The 23733-nt window shown below is 51.9% G+C and overlaps 1 protein-coding gene across 4 annotated transcripts in view; it reads left to right on the top strand.

Annotated features, from left to right (window-relative positions):
• POU6F1 (POU class 6 homeobox 1) overlaps positions 1-23499 on the top strand; it is a 29255-nt gene extending 5756 nt beyond the window's left edge. For 2 of the 4 annotated variants that reach the window (XM_041736375.1, XM_041736374.1), the window contains exons 2-11: positions 5586-5680; positions 7458-7653; positions 11798-11919; positions 12810-13035; positions 13562-13797; positions 14329-14457; positions 15063-15266; positions 18346-18487; positions 19048-19216; positions 20212-23499. In XM_041736375.1, coding sequence (XP_041592309.1) covers positions 5633-5680; positions 7458-7653; positions 11798-11919; positions 12810-13035; positions 13562-13797; positions 14329-14457; positions 15063-15266; positions 18346-18487; positions 19048-19216; positions 20212-20557 — 1818 coding nt within the window. In that variant the 5' untranslated portion in view covers positions 5586-5632 and the 3' untranslated portion in view covers positions 20558-23499. Of the gene's footprint in view, positions 1-5585; positions 5681-7457; positions 7654-11797; positions 11920-12809; positions 13036-13561; positions 13798-14328; positions 14458-15062; positions 15267-18345; positions 18488-19047; positions 19217-20211 lie in introns of those variants that run through there. The other 2 variants (XM_041736376.1, XM_041736377.1) reach the window with 2 other exon arrangements.
• Positions 23500-23733: the final 234 nt, after the last annotated feature.

Below are 23733 nucleotides of genomic sequence, written 5' to 3'. Positions count from 1 at the left end.
GGAGGGGGTAAAGAGTTGATGACACCATTCAGCTCAGCCCTAGTTACTGATCTATGCCAGTCTCCTGTGTCCTGTCATTGTGGTCCTTTTGAATGGCAGCTCTGCAAGAGGTAAGTGCGTACGCAGTTTAAATATGAGAGTAGTAGAGAGGGACACCTGGGTGGCTCAGCGGTTGAGCATCTGCCTTTGGCCCAGGGCGTGATCCCAGGGTCCAGGGATCCAGTCCTCATCAGGCTCCCTGCAGGGAGCCTGCTTCTCCCTCTGCCTGTGTCTCTGCCTCTCTCTCTGTCTCATGAATAAATAAAATCTTTAAAAAAGAAATTAAGAAAGTAGTATAGAGCTGGAGATACTGATGCCGACAAGCAACCTAACCTGAGAGAGTTATGGCAGATTTTTGAAAGGTGATTGCCCACAATAAATGTGGGATCGCGCCCTGAGCCGAAGGCAGATGCTCAACCGCGGAGCCACCCAGGTGCCCCAAATGTGGCTTTCTTTCAATTGAATACAGGTAAAACTAATTTCAGCTTAACCAGCCATTCCTTAGAATCCACTAACTTCACGCAGGGTGTCCTTCACCTCCGAAAACGACTGTAGAACAAGGTATTTTACACCTTGAAAACTGCTGCTGTGTTGTTAGGGGAAGGATGAAAACCACAGAAATGAGTCTGAGTTAAAAGTCTGCATCCCATACAAGAATTTCCATTTTCCTCCGCATGGCATCAGATTCTTCATACATAAGATGTCCTGTCTGAACCACATGCCACCCTGGAACAAGGAGAAGGGGACCACACGAAACTGCGGTAGGGGTCCCTTCTGTGGATCTTCTAGCACCTGCTCATGCACCACAACGTTGAAGCAGACTGGGCTGTAGTTCTCTGCGTGACTCCAGTGTTAGACTGAGGCCTTGTCCATAAAGCTGGGGACTGTCTTCTCCCCCGCTGTATCCCCAGGGCCCAGCCTGTAGGAGCCACTGAAGTATTTGTTGGGTAAGTGAAGGATGAAACATTTCAGCATTTTTCCTAGTAGGACCTCAGGCTTCCCCAGGGGGTTCGGATTTGTTTGAGCTCCCCTGATGCTCCTCCTGGGAGCCTTAGGACGTCGCCCGAAGCAAACCCAGAGTGGATCCAGAGGAGAGTGACACACAGAACCAGGGCCCCTGACTCGGTCCCCTCCGCTGGAACTCCTGGTTGGTCCCGGATCTCTGGATTTTCAGACAGTGGGCAAATGCCTCAGCTCCCACGGCTCATTCCCTGCCCGAGGTTACCTGTGTTTTTAGGTGTTAGCTCAGGAAAGTGAGGGATAAACGAACTCCCTGGGACCCAGCCGAGGCGCTGTGCCAGGTGTGAGGCAGGTGTCTCCGACTCATCTCACTGGAGGAAGAAGACAAAGGAGGAGGCCCTGGGCCGGCACTGCCTCTTCCCGTCCCGAAGGACTAGACGCTGAGGACCCGGGTTCACAGAAGCGCATAGAATCTTGAGAGTGGAAGGGGTGTTAGAGTCACGTGAGCCTCTCCGCTGCTCGACTCTCCCGAATGACACAGCCACAAAGTGGACACTCGCTTAGCCACCCTGTGAGTGGCCACAACAAGACTATGAGCAGGCTTTACGCCCCTCTCGAGCAGATGGATGGATGCCCCACAACGGATGGCTCCTGGTCCCTCCTGCCTAAAGGTGTTTGGAATTGGAAAATTCTGCCCCTCCCCCGAAATGTATGTATCCAGCTGTAATGGACCCAAATTTACCTTACACACCTTTCCTCTTAGTTTTTTGTCTCTGCCATTTATTTGCCCTTGCAAATGACTTGCTGATTGACTTCCATATGTAACTAATGGCATGGCTCATCCCATTTCCCATGCAGAAGTGGTAGTCAATGGCCAAGCTCTTGGCAAAACTCATAGAAGGCTCCCGTGGACAAAATCTGGAGGAGGACATCAGCCAGGAATGAGGCTAGAGCCCCAGTGAGGGTGGAAGATGCCTACTAGCTCTTCCCGCAGATTCCTCCGCCCCTCCTACAATCCCCTTGTCCTATCTGAAAAGGGAAGCCTTATTTATTCTTTTTCCAAATTGCTAGATGTCTTGAGTTTCTTGCCTTTCCCTTCATGGCTACCGTAGGTAGTTAGAGAAGGAACCTTATGGTTCTTCTTGCCTCCTTGGCCAGGGAACATTCTGGCAAAGAGGTGAGCCAGCAATTACCCTCTTAGGTGTATATACCCCAAAATCTTGAAAACAAATGTTCAAACAAAAGCTTATACAGAAAAATTCACTGAAGCACTGTTCACATAACCAAAAGGTAGAAACAACCCAAACATCCCATCTGCTGATGAATGGATAAGCAAAATGTGGTGTATCCATACGGTTGATTTTTTTTTTTTTTTCAAAATAGTTGAGTTTAATTGCCTACTACACCATCCAGATGCAATAGGTGATAAATGAATGGAAACCAGGATCATAAAAGTAGGAGGGAGGCAGGCATTTTAGTCCAGTTTAGGTTTGTCCCCTGCCCCGCTCACTCTCCCTCTCTCAAAATAGATAAAATCTTTAAAAACAGTAAAATAAACTTTTAAAATAAAACTTTTAAAAAAGATTTTATTTATTTATTTGAGAGGGCAAGCACAAGCAGGGAGAGGAGCAGAGGCAGAGGGAGAGGCAGACTCTTTACTGAACAGAGAGCCCCACAAGATTCGGGGCTCAATTGCAGGATCATGACCTGAGCCAAAGGCAGATACCCAACCAACTGAGCCACCCAGGTGCCCCCCAAAAAAACTTTTTACCACAATAAACAGAACAATATATTAAAACTGACTTCCAGGATTGTCCAAATTTTTAAAATCATGATTAAAACACTTTTTTTCACATTTCTTTAAATGTCATGTCTTCTTTGGCAAATTTATTCAAAATACTACATTTCCATTTGTTTATATAACAGAGTGCCCTAAATTGAGGTTCATCATAATACCTGTCTCTAAGCCCTAATGGTTTATATCTTCCCTTTAAAATATATAATATTGGGCAGCCTGGGTGGCTCAGGAGTTTAGCGCCGCCTTCAGCCCCGGGCCTGGTCCTGGAGACCCGGGATCGAGTCCGACGTCGGGCTCCCTGCATGGAGCCTGCTTCTCCCTCTGCCTGTGTCTCAACCTCTCTCTGTGTATCTCATGAATAAATAAATCTTTTTAAAAAATGTATTAATATCTTTTAAAACTGTACAAGTATCTTTTAATTACATTATCGTTTTCAAAGGACTCCATGGGGAAAAAATTATGAATTAAACACCTGTAAGTTTTCCTCATTTCTGTTATAGTACAGCAATTGGTCATCTCACCTGCAGTGGCCTAGCAACTGAGAAAGGGCCAGATGCGGCTGACTGGCCCTCAAGAAAGCAAAAGCTGACTACAGCTTCTCCACTTCTTTTCAAGCACCCCCGTAACTGATGCAAGTCATTCTTTGGTGTATACATTATGCTAGTTTTAGTCCTTGAAGAAAGTCTTCCTTTTCCTGAACCTGCTTCACCAGTTTTGCTTGTTCTTCATTGAATCCTGGTTTGGGGATTCTCATTCATAAAATCATCCTTGGAGACCACGGCCTGCCCCAGGAGCGAGTGGATAGATTCACAGGCATCGATATTGTTGAAGGTATTTTGCAGAATCCGTACTTCCTTCAAATTTACTATCTCTGTGTTTAAAATATTCTTGGTATTCCATCACAGTTTTCTTCGGGCGAAGATGCTGGTTTCTTTGAGGGCCTCTAATAGTCCTCATTCTCTACCTGAAGACGTTTTACCAGGCTGTAACAGGGATTAAACAAAGATCTTATTTTCCTTAATCATCGTCTAAGTGTTGCACTTAGAAGGTTCTTCTCTTGGGCTGCTTGTGTGGGGAGGTCGTGGATCGGCGCAGGCCTGGGGAGTCCTGGGTAAAGTCACAGAGAACTTTGATGCACTTTCTATTGTGGAAATGAAATCTTGGTTTGCCTCTCCCGGAGCCGTGGCGGGGAGTACAGCAAGCCCACCCAATATTATCCATTATTCCACAGCTATAAAAAGGAGTGAAGTCTTGATACATGCTACAACATGGACAAACCTTGAAAACATTTTGCTAAGTAAAAGAAGGCATGCACAAAGGCCACATTGTATGATTCCATTTATATGAAATACGGAGAAGAGACAAATCTGTAGAGAAAAAAGCAGATTAGTGGTTGCCGGGGGCTGGGGGTGGCCGAGAAAGGGAGTAACTGCTAATGGATGTGGGGTTTCCTTGGGGGATGATGAAAATGTTCTGGAACTAAACAGCGGTGATGGTTGCACAACATTGTGAATCTACTAAATTCCACTGGGTTTTACACTTTAAAATGGACACAGTGGTGAATTTTGCACCAATCAATAAAATAACAACTGCAAAAATAAAGGAGAGCCGACCAACCAACCCAGGGTTGAAAGAGGAGGAGGAAGGGAAAGATCTGGAATCTAGAACATTTCTCTGAGTTGATAGCTTCCTCATCTGTACCGTGGTGGTAATAATGTCCCCATACCCCAGCTGGCGTGAGTGATGAGCATGAATAAGTGTTACGTAAACACTTAGCACTAGCAGCGCTCAAAGTGAATGTTAATTGCCTTCTTTTCTATGTAAGTATCTAAAGCTATTTGTCCCCTTTATACCTTTATTCCTATGACTCTGTGGATGTGGCTCCATCCACTCTGTTCTTCGCAAGGGCTCCTCCCACTCTCCCTTTCGGCCTTGGCAGGCTGCTGGGCCATCTGGGATGTTGTCCAGCCTCCAGTTTTAAAGGCCAGTAGGGTCATTAGGCCACTGCCACAGAATCACTTAAGAGCCGATTCTGTGGGACCCACCTGCTGAATCAGACTCTCTGGGGATGCTCACTTCAGGGGAATCTGGTGTCTGTATTTTTACTAAGTGCTCCAGCGATGAGTGTGCATATTCAAGTTTGGGACTACCGTTTTGATTTATTCCTATCTTTACCATCTCTTCCAGGAAGTCTGCTCAGACTCCTCCCCTGAGAAGCCCTCTGATAGCCAGAGTGTTCCTTTCCGGTGTCTTTGGTTCTCAATATCGCGGCCAAAGTCACCTTGGGTTCCCCTGGGTCTGCTCTCTCCCTGCAGGCGGGGCGACTCCCAGGGACAGATGCCTGGCCCTCTCTTTCCTCTTGTCACCCTGGTTTCCTCCTGAGTGTAGGTTCTCCTGGGATGCTGTAGGAAGACACTTCATTTTTATTTTTTAATTAAAAAAATTTTTTAAAAGATTTTATTCATTCATGAGAGACAGAGAGAGAGAGAGGCGGAGACACAGGCAGAGGGAGAAGCAGGCTCCCTGTGGGGAGCCTGATGCAGGACTGGATCCCAGGACCCCGGGATCACGACCTGAGCCAAAGGCAGATGCTCAACCACTGAGCCACACAGGTGTCCCATTTCAGTTTTAAAGTCCTTAGAATCTTATTTCCTTACTTCTACAGATATTTGGGAGAACTTAGATTCTCTCTTCCTACCATTCTGCTCCTGACTTTTTGAGATGATATAGAAATTGTATTACTGTGTCACATCAGCCTTTGCTCTTCCTGTCCCATGTCTTCCCACAGGATGTGCTAGGTGTGGGCCGGCCCCCACCCCACCCTGACAAGTGACCATGGATCCTGGAGCCGGGCCGGAGTCATCTCTGACTGTCAATGAGCAGGTATATTCTGGGGCAAGAATAGGCAGGGGAGTAGAGGGGCATGGACATTGGGGCTGTGGCCAGGAGGAAGACCCCACAGAGCCCATCAGTATCTGTTTCCTACCAAAATTCATGGTCACTTCACCCATCCAGGTGTAGCTACCAGCAAGAATTTCTCAGGGGCTGAGTTGGGAGATTTAAGCTGTAACTTTAAAAAATCAAATTAAAATACACAAATAGTTTTTAAAATAAACAAATAAATAAAATATACAAATATGTATGGGGTGTCAGTAAAGCATGTGACTCTCGATTTTGGGGTTGTGAGTTCAAGCCCCACATCTAAAAAATAAATAAAAAAATTAAAATATATACAAATGATGTATAAGTTTACATAAAAACATATAGACATTAATATAATTTACTCTTTTTTCTTATATATTTCATAGTTTTTTTGTACTGAACATGTTTATTACATAATTTTTTAAAAGGAGAAAAGGATTAACATCTCTTAAAATGCAATTGGACTGAAGTCCTTCATAGCTCAAGATTGAATCAGAAATGGAACTGCTTTTGGAGGTTTATTTCATTCATACCTCCCTGATGGGTCACATTGTCACTTTTTTCAGCAATCTCTGGCTGGATTCAATTTTCAGGCTTATGGACCAGGTTGTGGGAGTGCCTTCGGGTACAGGCCAAGTGCAGGGGAGGCCTGAGAGAGCTTTTTGAGTATACAGAGTGTCCCTGATGCTTGAATGGCCCAATTCAAAGCAGGTCAGTGACGGAGGTAAAGAGCTGGGGAGTCCTGGCTGTCTGAGCAGGAGAAGAAGACTAAGTGTTCTGAGGAGGCCCCGGGGCTGCTCCACTGGGATGTGGGAGGTCCCCTCGAGGCTGGAGCGTGCCCACCGATGGCACGACTGGACCAGCGGCTCACAGGGTACAAAGCTCCAGTCCAGGAGGTGGGGCAAGAGCCTGCATCTACAGGATTCTTGACCCTCGTTTCAGGAAGTTAGCTTGCAGGGAAATCTTGGCCTTTACCCCAGTGTTTTGGAAATAAAGGAATCATGAGCTTAAAAAGTTACTCAACTTTGTGGAATATTCGTTTTCCACCCCTCTATCTTTGAGGGAACTTCTATGAGGTTTCAAGAGAAGTGAAGAGGAATTTGCCTCTTGGCCCAGCTTAAGCAGTGGGTTCTGTGTTAGGGGCCTTCGTAACCTCACTCCAATATCCTAGCAGCTAAGAGGATACCCTTGCAAGGCTGTGGGATCGGCCACTTACCACTCCCTGAACTGAGTCCAAGAGGGGGGCAAATAGAAATATCCCCAAGTGGTTTGGCTCTGTGGGGCTTTTCCCAGCATGTGTCAAGCTTTGCCCCTGTCACCAGGCCCCCAGTTCCTTTCAGAAGCTCCTTTCTTGGAATCAGGGAGCTGCGGCCCGGCCACAGACTGTGGAATTGTCACAGAGCACATGACCATCAGGCATGAGGTCCACATCTTTTTTTTTTTTTTTTTTTAAATTTTATTTATTTATTCATGAGAGACACAGAGAGAGAGAGGCAGAGACACAGGCAGAGGAAGAAGCAGGCTCCATGCTGGGAGCCTGATGTGGGACTCAATCCCTGGTCTCCAGGATCATGCCCTGGGCTGAAGGCAGTGCTAAACCGCTGAGCCACCCAGGTGCCCAGGAGGTCCGCATCTTGAGGTGCCCTCTCCTCTCTCCCCAGCCATACCCAGAGCTCTGCTCCCCAGGAGCTAGACTGGCCGCTCCCCACCAGCAGAGCCCCCTGTCCTCTGTTTGCAGGTCATCGTGATGTCAGGCCACGAGACCATCCGCGTGCTGGAGGTTGGAGTGGATGCCCAGATCTCTGCCGAGGAGGAGGGCAAAGGACTGGAGGGTGTGGCTGCCGAGGGCTCCCAGAGCAGAGGCCCTGGTGAAGCCAGTGAACCAGCTGGTGAGGCTGGGCCAGACAACCCGGACTCCTCTACAGAGGCAACTGGTACGAGGCCATCGTTCCCATCTGGCATTGGTCTACCTGTGTCCCTTTCTCTGGCTCCTCAGAGAGTTGGCATGAATCCCTGGGGCCTAGGTAGCCAGCCTTAAGGTCTTGTTGGCTTCCTGTCCACTGGACAGCCTCTGCCACAGCCAGACTTCTTGCTCAGCTCCTAGGGCTGTCCTGCCCTCGTTGGCCCTGGAACTCTAGATCTGGTTTCGATCACTTCCACATCTGTACTGGGAGGGGTCAGGGTGAGGTGGGAAGAGAATGGCAACGCTCAGTTGAGGGGATTGAATTAACCTCAGGGAGGGAGGGCTCCTGGTCTAAGCCAGACCATTGGGCCCAATGCAGAGAGGACTAGACCTTTAGGATCCTGACAGTCCTTCTGACTCAGTACCTTTGGTGGTAGATCTGGGAGGTCCCAACAACTGGGGAGAAGAGGGCATGTTACCTACCCTGGACTGAGGGTGTGGGTTAGGTAGGACCTTCCAGAATCCCAGCTGGGCTGATGTGAGTCAAGCCTGGTGGTCTTACTTGTGCTGTCCTCTAAAGGCAACTATAGGGCAAGAGTGTGATTCTCCTGTATGGGGAACGGAGAGAGATGATCCACTCGCAGCATCTCTCCTAATTACCCTGCAGCATAGCTGCGACACAACCAGGGCTGTTCTAGAGGCTAGGACTGGTGCCAGGCATGCCTCTCTGGCCGGCCGTGGGGCACCCTTTCCTGGACTCTTCTCATTGATAACCTTGCAGCATAGACATCTTTTGCTAGAAACCTGGGACCTCCCTAATCAGGCCCCTCAGATTCCATGGTTCATCTCCCCTGGCCTTCTGCTTATCTCCCCTTCCCTAGATTGGAGATCTGGGCTGGTGGGGGTGGGCCAAAGGAGGAGGCAAGAAGAGAGCTAATGAGGCTTTTGGGAAACAGCAACTCCCTAATAAGAAAGTGCAAGACCTCACATCCCTTATTCTACCTGCAAATCAGTATGCAGATTCATTTGAGACCCTAATAACCCACAGTTATTCTTTCTCCTTTTGAATGAAGGAATGGCAGAACCCATGACCATGTCCCCCTAGCCTGGAAATGCTCTGCTCTGTGTTCAGGCCAGGATGGGCATCACCTCCTGGGGGGCAGTGCCCTGGAGAGCAGACAGCAAAAGGGATTTTACATCTGACCACCCTTCTGATTCCTTTCCGTGGTGGGGATGGGGCCCCTTTTCAGAAAATTTGGGAGGTTTTGTAAGTTTATCCACAGTGTCCTGATTTCCGTTTTTACTTTTTTTTCTTTTTTTTTTTTTTTAAAGAGGGAGGTAGGGGAGGGGGCAGAGGGAGAGAGAGTCTTAAACAGGCTCACGCTCATCACGGAGCCCGATGTGGGGCCCAATCCCATGACCCTGAGATCAGGACCTGAGCTGAAATCAAGAGGCGGACACTTAACTGACTGAGCCACCCAGGTGCCTCATCCATTTTTACTCATCTTCTGTATCTCATTTCTTCTGGTGCCTTAATTCTGTTCCTTGTTCAAACTGCTCTCAGGAACGGATCCTGAATCAGCTATTTATATCTTAGCATGAGTGTTCATGGTAGTGTGCTTCTCCTTCCAGAGGTTTGTATTCTGAAGCCTTTCACGAAAGTCCTATTCTCTGTAAAGGAATTTTAGTTATCATCAAGAAGGTAAGGGAGGTATTTTGGCAGTACCTCCTAAGAAGCTGCCAACTTAGACTGTGGCCTTGCCGTCTTTCTAGATATATAATACTGAGAAGAGTTTCCTCTTAAAACAAAACTAAGTAATGGGAACTTTTTTTTTTTTTTTTGGTATTCGTGAGAGACACACAGAGAGAGAGAGAGGCAGAGACACAGGCAGAGGGAGAAGTGGACTCCATGCGGGGAGCCCGATGCGGGACTCGATCCCAGATCCCAGGATCATGACCTGAGCTGAAGGCAGCCACCCAACTGCTGAGCCACCCAGGTGTCCCAGTATTGGGAAACTTTTTCAGGATGAAAAAGATCTAGTGATTTCTATCACTCTAAATTACTACCCAAGTCCTTGTCACAAATACGTACTTTTTTTAAAAGATTTTATTTATTCATGAGAGGCAGAGAGAGAGGCAGAGACACAGGTAGAGGTAGAAGCAGAAGCAGGCTCCCTGCGGGGAGCCCTATGTGGGACTTGATCCAAGGACCCTGGGATCACGACCTGAGCCCAAGGCAGATGCTCAACCACGGAGCCACCCAGGTGCCTCACGAGTATGTATTTTTATAGTTGTGGCCACCAAAGGTAGACAATAGTAGGACACTTATCACCATATTATTTCTATGGCCATTTCCTTTATTGACATAGATTCACACACCTGATTCTGGTTTTGGCTATTGTCAAACTGTCTGGTTTTTCATTGTCATAACTGGTGCTGCTTTGTGTGTCTTTGTACTGGTCCTTTGAAGATTTTTTTTCCTTTGAGGTGTAGTCCACCAGAATTCCTTTTGAAGAGAAATCAGTTGTGTACATAGGAGAAGTCATCACATGGAAAAATACAAAATCTGTCAATGAGATAGAGTCCCACATCATGAGAGGACAAGTAATTGGCTATAAGGTACCACTTGCCTGTTAAGCCAGAAAAATAAACAGTGATAAAACCTCAAGTGGGTGGCACTGTGGAGAAATAGGTACATTATTGATGGTTCTGTGAATTGGCTCAGTCTTTCTGAAAAGCAGTCTCGCAGAAGTGACAAAAGCCCTAAATGTATGCAAACCCTTGGGCCCTGGGTCCTACTTCAGAAATAAATCCTAATAAAATGATTATCTCCTTTAGATGGTAAGCTTTTCTCATTCATATTCATCACATACCCATTTTCCCGCTTTCCTTTTTTTCGATTGCATAAAACTTTGCCAAGCAAAATATTTTTTAAATTTTTCATAGATTCAGAGTATCTATCCATATATCCTCTGATTTTTTTTTTTTTTTTTAATAGGATTGTCTTTCCCCTCCTGGGGAGATGAACCTACCATTTTGTTTTCTGTTTGAATTTTAGAAGGCTTTAGTTATTGCCTGTTTGTCTCTTTAATTCCTTAAACAATTGGATTTTTTTTTTTCATTATATACTGTAAACATTACGGTCCTGAGTTAGGTTGCTGCCTTTTCAGATTAAAACAGAAGCTGGGAATGCAGGGTTGGAAGGTCATCTAATTCAGTGGTTCCCACTCTGGCTGTGTGCTGTATCACAAATGAGCTTAAAAGAAGAGAGAGGAGAGGTCGCTGGCCTCCACTCCCGGATATTCCGATTCGGTCATCCTAGGTTAGGGCCTGGAAATCTATGCCCAGCCAGTATTAAGAGGCCGCCAGTCTGGTCTAACCTCAGTCACCCAATACATAGTCTCACCCTGTATTATATAATAACCCCCTCCTCATTGTTGTGTGGCTTTGAAGAGGTTTCCTTGCAGGGGTCCCCAATACCTGGCTAAATCGGGGGAGCAAGAGGAAGCTATAGCCTGGGCGAAAAGCTCTGGTTCATGGGAAGTTCCTTTAGAAGCTCAGTGAAGCTTCTCATCCGGACTTCAGACCTCAGGCACCGGCAGAGAACACCTGCCCAGCCTGGAGTGCCCCTGTGTTCCGGAGTGGGGCAAAGACCTGTCCAGTTTTCAGGGATTGTCACTTCAAGGACTTGGCCCTCTGGGAGTCCTTGTAGCCTTCCCCCAGCCAGCACCTGCCTCCAGGTGCGGACAATGGTTCAGGCGCTGGAGCCAAGGGAAGTTGCTCCCATCCATTCTAGCTCCTTTCTGGCCTGACAGTCGTTCACTTTGGACCCTTCTACTGATTATGTGATAGGTCACCGTGTCCTGTGGAGTCAGGAAAGGAGCGACCGAGAGCCAACTGTGCACAGGCCTGCATATTCTCCAGCTAGATGTGGGAAGAAGGTTACCCCCCTTGCAGGTCTGGCACAGGGCTCCCCAGCCTCCCGTTCCCTCTACCTGTAACATTTGGGAAGTGTCTCCGGGACCTGGGAAGGCCAGTGATTGGCCTTGGGTTATGCAGAAATACAATGTGAGGCTGAGAGTTGCCACCTCAAGCTGCAACGAGCTGCTCTATCTGGTGACCCCTCCACTCATACCAGGCTCACTCCTTGTCCTTTCTCTCAATGCCACATGAAGTGAAGTCTCTCCCGGGGATCCCTCCGAGTCCTGCCCCCGCTGTTGCCACCTTCAGCCAAGCCCCGAGCCAGCCTCAGGCATCGCAGACCCTGACACCACTGGCTGTACAAGCTGCCCCCCAGGTAAGGGCCACCCAGAGAGCTGAACAGAGGGCCCTGGGGCTGGAAGCAAAACGTGGGATGGCCAACGTGGGGTGGCCGTGGGATCTGGGAGTTTCACGGGCAGAACAGGGAAGGGGGTGCGGCTTGAAGGGGAGAATGTCCTCCTAGGCACCTCTGGCCTCTCCCCACCCCAGATCCGGTCCCCTTGGGAAGATTAGATGTGTGTTTGCCAAGTCCCGTCCTTGGGTCCAGCAAGGGTTGTAGAGATAACATTAACTCTTTAAGGCCACCGGCGTTTCCACTTATCTCAGGACTCAGTGAGCCTGGTACCCTCCGGTGGATGCCTGGAAGAGTTAATGCGGGGCTCAGAGTCCTCATTTAGAGCCGGGGGCAGCCCCAGCACAGCCAGGAGCTGCCTGCAAGCCCCCCCACCTCCTGCCCCCGCCCTGCTGAGCTCCCCGTGGCCCTTGGCTACAAGTGCAGACCTGCAAGGCCCCTGGCGGGGGTAGCCCCCCATCACCCCCCATCAGAGCATCCCGCGGGCCTCTGTATGGGCCCTGCCCCTGCTTCCCGGTCCCGTGGGAAAGGCAGAGGCCAAGGAAAGGCCTAGGAGGCGACGGACCGCGGTGGGAGAAAGGCCTGTGCCCCCTTGCTGTCCCGGGAGCCGGGCCAGGCCCTGTCTCCCCTGGCAGCTTCTCTGAAGGCACCCCCAGGGCTGGGCCTCCGCTGGGGCTGGGGCTGGGGCTGGGGCTGGGGCGGGTCTCTCCCCCCCTCCGGCCGCCGCTCCCCCACGGCCCTCAGAATGCTTTGTTTGTGCTCGACCGGGTCTCAGAGACCCGGTGTTTGCGCTGTCGATGTTGATTTTTTTTATTTTTTTCTTTTCTTTTTTGAAATCTTGTTTGCTTTTGCAGGTCTTGACTCAGGAAAACTTAGCCACAGTTCTGACAGGAGTTATGGTTCCGGCAGGGGCAGTTACTCAACCTCTTCTTATCCCCATCAGTATTGCAGGTCAAGTGGCTGGTCAGCAGGGGCTGGCCGTGTGGACAATTCCTACGGCAACCGTGGCCGCCCTCCCCGGACTGACAGCTGCTTCTCCCACGGGGGGCGTTTTCAAGCCACCTTTAGCCGGTCTGCAAGGTAACGGCAGCTCTCCCCAGGACGGCAGCAGGCCCCCACCGCCCTATACGCCGCCCCTGCGCCCGCGCTTGCCATGCTGGACTCAGAACCCGCCGCCCCGCGGGGCGACAGCCCGCCCTGCAGTGTGGACCCGGTGTCGCGGGCCCGGCCACGGCCACGGCCTCGGAGCGGCCGCACCACCTCGGGACTCTAGGCCCGGCTCGTGCCGGCGCCGCAGGCCTGTCTGACTTCGGCCAACCCGGACGCCCCGTGCCCCCGCCCCCGGGCCCCGCGCCCGAGCCCGCCCCCGCCGGCCTCCTGCAAGGCCTCCTGCAAGGACGCAAGACTCGGCTTCGGCTCCGGACCTCCGGACCTCGACAGCTCCCGGCCCCGGGGGGGATGAGATGCCGCCGCCCGAGCTGCCCCCGGACGCCCCAGGACGCCGCCCCGCTCGCTCCCCGCCCTGCCCCGCGGGCCAGGCCCCTTGGGATGGAGCCGCCCGGCCCGGCCAGGCGGGTGAGCGCCGTGTCTCTGCCTTGCTCCGCAGCAGCCGCCGTGCTCAACGCCGCGCTCCCGGCCCCCGCGCCCGCCGTCCCGGCCGCCCCGCCCGCCCAGCCGCGGCCCGCGGCCCAGCCCCAGCCGCTCTTCCAGCCGCAGCCGCTGCTGCAGACGGCGCCCGCGCTCCTGCCGCAGCCCCCCGCCGCCGCCGCCGCGCCCAAGCCGGTGGACGCGCCCCCGCAGATCGCCGTGCAGCCTGCGGGCTTCGCCTTGAGCCCGGGAATCGTAAGCCGCAGCCCCGAGGTCGGGCCAGGGCCGCGACGGGCCCCGCGGGGAGGCGGCGGGGCTGGGGCCCCTGCCCGGGCTGCCGCCCCGAGGGCTCGCCCCGGGCCCCCCGCGCCCGCCCGCCCCACCAGCGCCGACCACCTGCGCCCAGAGGCCAGAGGCCGGGCCAGTGCTCCGGGAACCGACCCGCTGCTCCCGCTGCACCCGCTGCACCGGCCCGGAGGGGGGTGACGCCTGCGGATGGCAGCCTGGGAGCTGCAGCTGCGAGGAGCCCGAGGCCCACGCCCCGCGTGGCAGGGGAGCCCGGGGACGTGGCTAGAGTCACATCAGCCGCCCCGGGCCTGGGTTTTCCGTCCTGCCAGGCTGGGCCTGGAACATTGGCCAGAGCCCCACCGGTCCCCCATTCACATCCACCCAGCACCTGGCTCCCCCCCCTTGCCCCCCCCCCCAAGAGCACTCAGCCTTCCCCTCCCAGCCTTGGGCTCCTTCTGGCCCGTAGGCCTCTGAGCAAGGCTCTCTCTCCCCCCGCAGATCAGTGCTGCTTCCCTCGGGGGACAGACCCAGATCCTAGGCTCCCTCACTACCACTCCGGTCATTGCCAACGCCATTCCCAGCATGCCGGGGATCAGCAGTCAGATCCTCACCAACGCTCAGGGACAGGCAAGTGGTCAAAGCCAGGGCTGAGGGGTGGGGGCCGTGGAGACGCTGCCCAGAGGGCCAGGACTCGAGCTCAGGGCCCCAGGAGCTGGACCAGAGTGTCAAGCTGCTGGTCGCACCTCTTGTGTGGCAGCTCTCTGCGGATGCTGAGCCCAGGCAGGGGTGTAGCCACCACCATGCCCTGCAGGTGCTCACTTCTAGTTGGGGGTTTTCATTGGTGGAGCACCCACTTTGTGGCCAGGCTCTGTGTTAGGCGCTTTCTCGCACATTATCTCCCCTCATTTTGAGTGCGGGTCTATTAGGTGGAGATTTTCACGCCCGTTTTACAGGGGAGAAGGCTGAGGCTCAGAGAAATTAAGGTAGGGCAGGGATTCACGTCCACGGCTGTGCGAATCACGTGCAGACCTATTCTTGCTCCACCACCGCTCTAGAGATAGATTGAAGGAAGCAGCTCCTAGAGTATGAACCCTTTTCTCTATTGATGAGGAAATTGAGGTCCAGGAGGGTTAAATGAGTTAAGTCCCTTCCCTGCCAGTGTGGGGATTTGGGCAAGGGACAGAACCAGACACTGGCCTCACCCCTGGGGTCCCTGCGTTGTTTCCCCCCAGGTTATTGGAGCGCTTCCGTGGGTAGTGAACTCGGCTAGCGTGGCAGCCCCAGCACCAGCCCAGAGCCTGCAGGTCCAGGCTGTGACACCCCAGCTGTTGTTGAATGCCCAGGGCCAGGTGATTGCAACCCTGGCCAGCAGCCCCCTGCCTCCACCTGTGGCTGTCCGGAAGGCAAGCACGCCTGAGTCCCCTGCTAAGAGCGAGGTACAAGGGCTGGGTTGGGGCGAGGGCAGGGGTGGGGCAGTGGGGGTCAGGCAGTGCTGTCTGGCATGGGCTGCCTCCCTCAAGACTCCAGAGCAGGACAAGATTATCTTCTGAAGTCCCTGGGAAACAGAGTACCTCCCCAAAGTGAAGGCCCAAGCAACTCCCCACATACTCTGTCCAGGGAAAGAGCACCCCCCCACACCCACTCCCACCCCACACACCAAAAACACGTGTATGTCCCCGCAGAGGCCAGTGCCATGCTGAGAAGGCCAGGGAGGTGGTCAAAGGAAACTGAGCCTCCATTAGCTCCAGGATGAACAAACTGCCAGAAAAGCCCCAGGAGGTTATTTTCCAGCCCTCCCACTTCACTCCTGCACTATGCACTGTGGCTTTGAATTTTCCTTTCTTTGTTCATTGCAGGAGCAGTTTTGAGTGCCTACTAGATTCCAGGTGCTAAAGATCTAGAGATGAGTAAGATGATGCCCTTCCTAGCCGTAGGTAGCCTGGCGCTGGAGGCAATTGCAAGCCAGCGTGACAGAGACTATGATAAGGACATGATAAGGTGCTGTGGGGACCCAGAGAAGGGAGCTCTTGACAGACTGGGGAGTTCAGCAAGACCTCATAGAGAAGGGGTGTCGAACTAATCTAAAGGGATGAATTGGATGGAAGAGTGGGTCTACCTCTATATAACTAGGAATTACAATGTGCCAGAGCAGGGGCTCCCAAACTTGAGTGGGTCTCAGAACCACCTGGAGGACTTGGAATGCAGATTCCCAGCACACACACACATTCCCCCCACACCCCCAGAGTTTCTTATTTAGTAGGTCTGGGGTGGAGCCCAAGAATTTGCATTTCTAGCAAGTTCTTAGGTGATGCGGAGGTCGTGACTCTCCAATGTGGTGTGCTGCTTCCAGGCTTTGTGAATAACCTCTTAGCCTCATCTGTAAGATGGAGATTATCAGAGGTTATGAATGTTTTTTTTTAATAAATAAAGATTTTATTTATTTATTTGAGAGAGAGAACGAGAGCAGGGGAAGACAGAGAAGCAGGCTCCCCACAGAGCTGGGATCCCTATTCAGGGCTCTATCCCAGGACCCCAGGATCACAACTTGAGCTAAAGGCAGATGCTTAACTGACTGAGCCACTCAGGTGTGCTAGAAGGTTATGAATGTTAACAGACGTATTACACATAAGACAGTTAACCCCCTGGTACACAGGAAGCACTGAAAAAACGATGCTTTTATTTTATCACTATTATTGTATATAGTGGGGACTCATGGACGGGCCTTTAGCAGGGAAGTGGCTAGATGTGTATTAAAAAGAAGCTACGTGGGGTGGGGGGGGTCCCTGGGGGGGCTCAGTTGGTTAAGCATCTGACTCTTCATCTCAGCTCAGGTCTTGATCTCAGGGTCATGAGTCCAAGCCCCGAGTTGGGCTCTAAGCTGGGCTAGAGCCTACTTAAAAAAGAAATTACCTTAAAAGAAAAAGAAAGAAAGAAAGAAATTACCTATTATCCAGGGAGAGCTAAGAACTGAATTGTAGCGAGACTTGAGTCCTTGTAACCTGCTAGGAAGCCACTGAAACGGTTCTAGGCAAGAAACGAGGAGCCCTGACCTCAGGTTAATAAGGCTCTGGGGATGAAGAGAGAATGGGCTTAATAGGTCCCAAGAGGTAGAAGCCCAGAATAGGACCCATCCTAGAGAAATCTGCACTTTTTAGGAAACTTTTGTTGTTGTTGTTAAAGATTTTATTTATTTGAGAGACAGAGAGCGAGAGAGTGCAAGAGAGAGAGCAGAAGCCGGGAGGAGCAGAGGGAGAGGGAGAAGCAGACTCGCCCTGAGCAGGGAGTCTGACTCAGGGCTCAATCCCAGAACCCTGGGATCATGACCTGAGCTGAAGGCAAACACTTAACCTACTGAGCCCCCCAGGCCCCCCAGGAAGCTTTTATTATTATTATGTTTTTTTAAATTTTTTTTGAACGCGGCGCTAAACCACTGGGGCACTGGGGCTGCCCCCCAGAAAGCTTTTTTTTTTTTTTTTTTTTTAAATCATACTAGGGCGCCTGGCTGACCCAGTCAGTAGAGCATGTGACTCTTGATCTCAGGGTCATGAGTTCTAACCCCATGTTGGGGGGAGAGTTTACTTTTAAAAAATCATATTAAAAATACTGATTTTATATATTTATAGTTTCTCTTGATAAATATATGTGATTTTTATAAAAATTCCAATATTATGTATAATGGAAAAAAGTAAAAATCCCTTCCAATTCTACCTTCAGAGATGATATCTGTTGGCAACTTGCTTTATGTTCCTCAAGATTTTTTTTTCCTGGAAATTCATGTGTATATTTTATAGGAATTGTTCTATAAAACCTGTTTTTGCTTTCCTTTTTTTTCCACTTAGCACTGTGACCCAGAGCTCTTTGTGTGTAATTAAGAGATTTACCATGTTCTTTTTCTTTTTCTTTTTTTAAAGAGATTTTATTTATTTATTCATGAGAGACACAGAGTGAGAGAGACAGAGACCCAGGCAGAGGGAGAAGCAGGCTCCATGCAGGGAGCCTGACGTGGGACTCTATCCCGGGTCTCCAAGATCACGCCCTGGGCTGAAGGCGGCGCTAAACCACTGGGCCACCTGGGCTGCCTACCATGTTCTTTTTAATAGCTGCACAGAATCTCACTGTAGGGAAATATCAGGAGTCACTTACCAGTTTCCTGTTAAATGGACATTCAGGGCCTGGAAGACCCTAGAATCAGTCTTACATTTCTGCTTTGAGGGAACAGATTTGAGAGCAGTTATCTCAAGGGCAGACACTTGTTGGAGCTTTGACCATGTGTCCTGAACCTTTCTGGGCCTCTGAGCTGCCTAAGTTGACTATGAGGCTTCAACTTAGTGCACCATGTTGCTGTGCTTATTTCAGAGGTCATTATTGTTGGGTGGGTACTAATAAGTAGCTTCTAGTCTTGCTTTGCGATGGGGCGCAGGTAGGAGTGTGCCAGGTGAGTGAGGATTTCATGACCATTTTGCCCTGCCTGTGGTCCATGCAGAGACCAGGGACTCACTGGCTCTCTTCTCCTAGGTACAGCCCATCCAGCCCACGCCAGCTGTGCCCCAGCCTGCGGTGGTCATCACCAGCCCCGCCCCAGCGGCCAAGCCGTCTGCCTCTGCTCCCATTCCAATCACCTGCTCTGAGACCCCTACTGTCAGCCAGTTGGTATCCAGTAAGTGGCTCCCGGAAAAGGTTGGAGAGGAGAGGAGAGGCATGTATTCAGATACCCCTGCACCTTTAGATGCTGCTGTCTTTAATAAACTTTCTAGAGTCCAAAGGGGAAGAGCAAAGGCCTGATGCCAGGGATTGGCTTTCTTATTCTCAGTCCTGCTGAGCTGGATTCTAATCATGATGATAGTGGAGGCTGCTCCTTTGAGAAGCCAACCCATTGGCTGTCTCTCCCTTGGTCTCTCACCTAGTGCTTGAGGAATGTAGATAGCTAAAGTGTGCAGGTGTGCTTGGGGCTAAGGAGTAAGGAGAACGGGGGAGGGTCGGCCATTAGAGCTATAAGAACTTGAAAATAGATCCCTACTTCCAGACAGGTTAGTCCAGGCTCCTTTCCCCCAAGTCCTGTTTGCTTTGGAAATAGGGGTGATGAGGGGATTAAGGGTACATGGGGCTTTTGTCAAATGTCCTCCTCCCTCACTATTTCACCAGGCCAGGTGATAAGCTAGATAAGCAATAGTATCATCTGTCTTACACACTCACCCCTGGTCCCTTCCTCTGGCCCAGAGCCACATACCCCAAGTCTGGATGAGGATGGAATCAACTTGGAAGAGATCCGGGAGTTTGCCAAGAACTTTAAGATCCGACGGCTGTCCTTGGGCCTCACGCAGACTCAGGTGGGTCAGGCTCTGACTGCCACGGAAGGCCCAGCCTACAGCCAGTCAGCTATCTGCCGGTGAGTAAGGCTGCTCTGGACAAAGTCAAGGCCTGCTCAGACACCTGATGTCACTAGACACTCACTGGGACCCGGGTGCATGGATCCTTTCTGTGTTCTCCCTTGCTTCTACCTCCTTCCAGCCCAGGAGGGCTGTTCTGAGCCTAGGCATGAACACCTAGAGTAGCCAAAGACTGATCTAATCCGTCTGAAGGCCCTCTGAAGTTTATCTAATCCTGAGCGTTTATATGGTCTTTTGGTGGGGGGACCCCGAGACCCTAATCCATTCAGAACCCTACAGGGAAAGGAGTACAGCTTATGAAGTTGCTCACAAAAGTGGGACCTCCGGTCCTGACTTAGCTCTCAACCACGACCCCCCTACTCCCCCTCTTATGCTCTTATCTCTCCCTCCTCCAAGGCATGGCTAGAAAGGGATATCAGCATGGACTGGTTCTGGTGCTAGCCACAGAGGAGGGCGGAGGGTCTCAAAAAGAATGAGCACATGGCTCAGGGATGGCCAAAAAGTTCCTGCCAAGCCCGTGGATTAGACAAGTGAGAGTGCTGGACCAGGTGCCCTGTTGGCAGTTCTGTGGTTGCATCTAGGCTTGGCTGGAAAGAGTAGTCTGACTTGATGATGCTGATGTGAGACTGAATTGGGGACTGTGGCACTTGAGACATCCATGTGCCATCTCTAAAGGCCTCTGTAGACAACTTCTCCAAGGACCCCACTCATTTGGGTGTGAATGTTCCGGAGTTGTTCATAGGGCAGTTGCCCTGTCATCCTTGCACCACTGAACTAAGGCCATGGGAGTGGTCTCCCTGTTATGACCTGGGATCCAGGACAGCCTGAGGAGTTTGGGCTGGGCTGGGCCAGGGTGGTCTTGGTGGGGTTGGGGAGGGGAACACTGAGTACAGTGTCACCGGTCCTGAGAGGAGCAGCCCCTCGCGGAGAGTACTCCCCAGTGTGGGGTGTAGGACATTCTCACTGTCCCTTCCGGGTCTTGGGTCACCCACAGGTTCGAGAAGCTGGACATCACGCCCAAGAGTGCCCAGAAGCTGAAGCCAGTGCTGGAGAAGTGGCTGAATGAAGCCGAACTCCGGAACCAGGAAGGGCAGCAGAACCTGATGGAGTTTGTGGGAGGGGAGCCCTCCAAGAAACGCAAACGCCGCACCTCCTTCACCCCCCAGGCTATAGAGGCTCTGAATGCCTACTTCGAGAAGAACCCGCTGCCCACAGGCCAAGAGATCACCGAGATTGCTAAGGAGCTCAACTACGACCGGGAGGTCGTGCGGGTCTGGTTCTGCAATCGGCGCCAGACGCTCAAGAACACCAGCAAGCTGAATGTCTTTCAGATTCCTTAGGGCTCGGCCCCCAGCCCTGCGTTCCAGCACTTTGTACTATTCCCTTGGCACCTGGCTGCAGCCACTGCCGTGACAGCACCTGTCCACGGGCAGCTGTGCTCGTCCGGGGTCTTGAGAGTCCACTGTGTGCATGTGCGTCCACTGCCTCCCTCCTGTCCTCCACATATCTCACAGCCTGGGGAGGGCGGAGGGGCCCACCCGAGGACTCCAGGCTCTTCTCGGGGCCGGTCACGCCAAGGGACCCCTCCCTTAAGTGGTGTCACTTAAAGAAGCACTTTGCTAATGTGGTTTTCAAAGGGTGAGTCCTGGTTGGGAACCAGAAACTCTCCGTCTTTGGGGCAGGGCCACCGCAGCCTCTGAGGACCCCTGGCCATTAGCTCTTGTTTTTGATGGCATTCTCTCTCTCCACCCTCTCTTCCCCTTTGCTCCTCTGTGTAAGCGTGGCAGGTACAGCAGCTTGTCCAGCGGAACCACAGCCTCACCTCCCAGGCACACTGTCCCCGAAAGGACCCAAGAGGCACAATTCCGAAAAGTGTGATGAGCTGCTCAGAAGGTCAGGCTCAGTGTCTGCCTTGCCTTCAAGGTCAGAAGGTTCCCACAGCCCTGGGGCCGGAACATGTGATCTCCTTTCCCATTTCTTCCTGATTCCTTTGGGGGGCAATTGCACTAAAGCAGAACCTTTTCACGTGTGACCCGTGTTGGAAGGAAGCAGCTTTGAACTCTAGCTGTCCAGGAGCTGACCTAGGTCTACAGCAGGTTGGGAACTAAATAAATAAGCCCATCCTCCCAGATTTTAGTCTAATTTCTGCCCATGGCTCTCCCCCCACCACTAAACAGTGAGGCTTATAAAGAACTGGCGGCCTAGAAAAATCGTGCTTCCCAAGCTTCCAATCGTTTCTCCCCAGCACCTGGAGAAAAAAGAGGGAAGGGATCTGACTGTCTTTCTCTTGTCCTCCCACTCACCCCCAACCCAGTACTGGGCCTTCTCACAAGGGGCAAGTGAAACACTAAACCTGACAGCAAGACCCTGGGGAAAAGGCCAACAACCAGAAAGAGCTGACGGCAGCCCAGGAAGGTCTCTTGCGGAAGGTGACTTAACTCTAATTTTCTTTGTGACTTTGAGCCTTGGATACCGGAGGAGAAATCTTATTTTGTCCAAAGTCTTAGACCACGTGTTTGTGCAAGCAATCCCCCCGGCCCCATGCTCCTCTGAGTCAAGAAGACCCCCCAAAGCAGGATGGGTGTCGCCTGTAGAGAGGACAGCTATGGCACATTGAGGGCTGGCGTCTCATCCAAGCTGCTAAGTGAGTTTCCCAGCCTCGCTGTGGCTGGACAGTCCCTGGAACTCAGTATATTGCTCCGGGAGGTCAGGGGAGCACTAGGAGGTTTGCTTAGATGAACCTAGACTTGCTGTGTAGACTGTCCCTAAAGGGCCACCAGTCACAGGGCCGGGTCTGCAGCAGCTGCCCACCACTGCCCCTAACATGACACACCCTGACGTGGTGGCGAGGGCATGTCCCCACCCCCACTGGATGCAGAGCCACCTCCTCGTCCAGCTTCCTCTGGCTTGCTGTTGTTTCCTGGTCCGTGTCCAGCCCGACATTGCAGATTGGCCACCCTCTTGGTGCCCCGCCAGTGAGAGGACAGTTGTGTCAAACTGCCACACACACACACACACACCGCCGCCCCTGCCCCACTGTTCAGACCCCCCAGGCCTCCCTGAGTGTGGTGGGAGTGAGGAAGCAGGCGAGCGCCTTAACTGCCCCAGCCTCCCAGGAAAGAATCCGTGTCCCATGGTGGGGGGGGGGGGGGCCTTCACCCTCAGATTTAGGGTTATCCGCTCTGTCTCAGGGAGATGCGGAGCTCACCTGGGAGGGTCGCTGTAAACAAGTTGGCCGTCAGAAGAGTTCAAGTCCTGGAGTTTGTAAAGGCCTCAGTGACTCACACTCCAACAAATTACAGAGAGGCAGGTTTGTCGCCCTGGAACACTTGTGTTCAGCTATGCTTTCTTTTTTGGGAGAGACAAGTGGGTCACAGCTGGAGCCCTGGGAGTAGCGTATAATCCCGGGTGTGTCCATGGCAGGAGATATGCAGGAGGATGCCATCTGTCCTGGTCTGGGAAAGGAAAGCGATAATGAAGTTCTGGTCTAAATTAGGCCCGGCCATGCTTTCTCAGCTCCTCCTTTTTCTAAATTTGTCTTCCCGAGGCTGGGCTAAGGATGAAACCGTTTTCTCTTCTCCAGGAAGGATGGGTAGGTCTTTCGGAGGGATGACACCAGGGGCAGAATTTTTGCAGGCTGAATTCCCACTGCAGAGTGCCCCCCTCCCCCCGAAATGGCCCAAGGCAGAGCCCACAGCCCTGCTGTCCCTACTCCTGCTCCCCCACTGTAGGGTCCTCGGGAGTAGCTCTCTGTACCCAAGGGGGGTTTTTTGCTTTGTTTCTGGTAGCATCAGGCTCTGAAGGGAGTTTATATAATTTTTGTTTTGAATGCACCTTTCTGGACAGAAGCCAGAGCTTCATGGCCCCTTTGCCATGGAAAGGCAGGAGAAGGGACAGAAATGATCTGTTTGCGTGTGGTATTGTTTTAAGCGAAAGAAAGACCAAAACTTTCCATGGCCTAGTGAATCAGCTGGGGTCTTTGAGCCTGCACTGTCCACGGCATTTCATCTAGTGGGGGCCCAGGAAAGAATTTGGCCCCACGCGATTGAGGAACACGCTTGAGTTTGGAATGAGAGACCCTCACGTTTTCATGTCCTTGGACCCTATCACCTTCCTCTGCCTAGATTCCCTTCCTGTCCCCTACGGCCAGGCTCTGACACTGGGGTTCTGACCCCGACATGGGGCAAAGCCTGCCAAGGGCTGGGGTGACGGGCGGGGAGGGAGGAATGGGGATGAAGCACTTGGTGTAGTTGTGTGGAATAAACAGTATTTTTCTTTTGTACTGGTCTGCTTGTCTGTCCTTGGCCTCGCGGGGTGGGGCTGACAGGGAGGAGCCAGGTGCGTGCCAGGGAGCTGCCCTTGTTATCAGAGCTTGTAGCCTAGAAAACCCCATTGCAAGAGGGTGCGGGTCAGTGCCCTGGACTCTCCCTTCAGAAAGCCCTGCCATGACCCTCCCGCCATGGTCAGCCCCACGGAATGCCGGGCCAAGATGTGCCCTTTCTCCTTCTACCACCTC

Source organism: Vulpes lagopus, chromosome 21, assembly GCF_018345385.1.
Source record: "Vulpes lagopus strain Blue_001 chromosome 21, ASM1834538v1, whole genome shotgun sequence".
In the NCBI taxonomy this organism is placed as follows: domain Eukaryota; kingdom Metazoa; phylum Chordata; class Mammalia; order Carnivora; family Canidae; genus Vulpes; species Vulpes lagopus.
The sequence above is the reverse complement of the archived record's forward strand: the minus strand, read 5'-3'. Positions and strand labels throughout refer to the sequence as shown.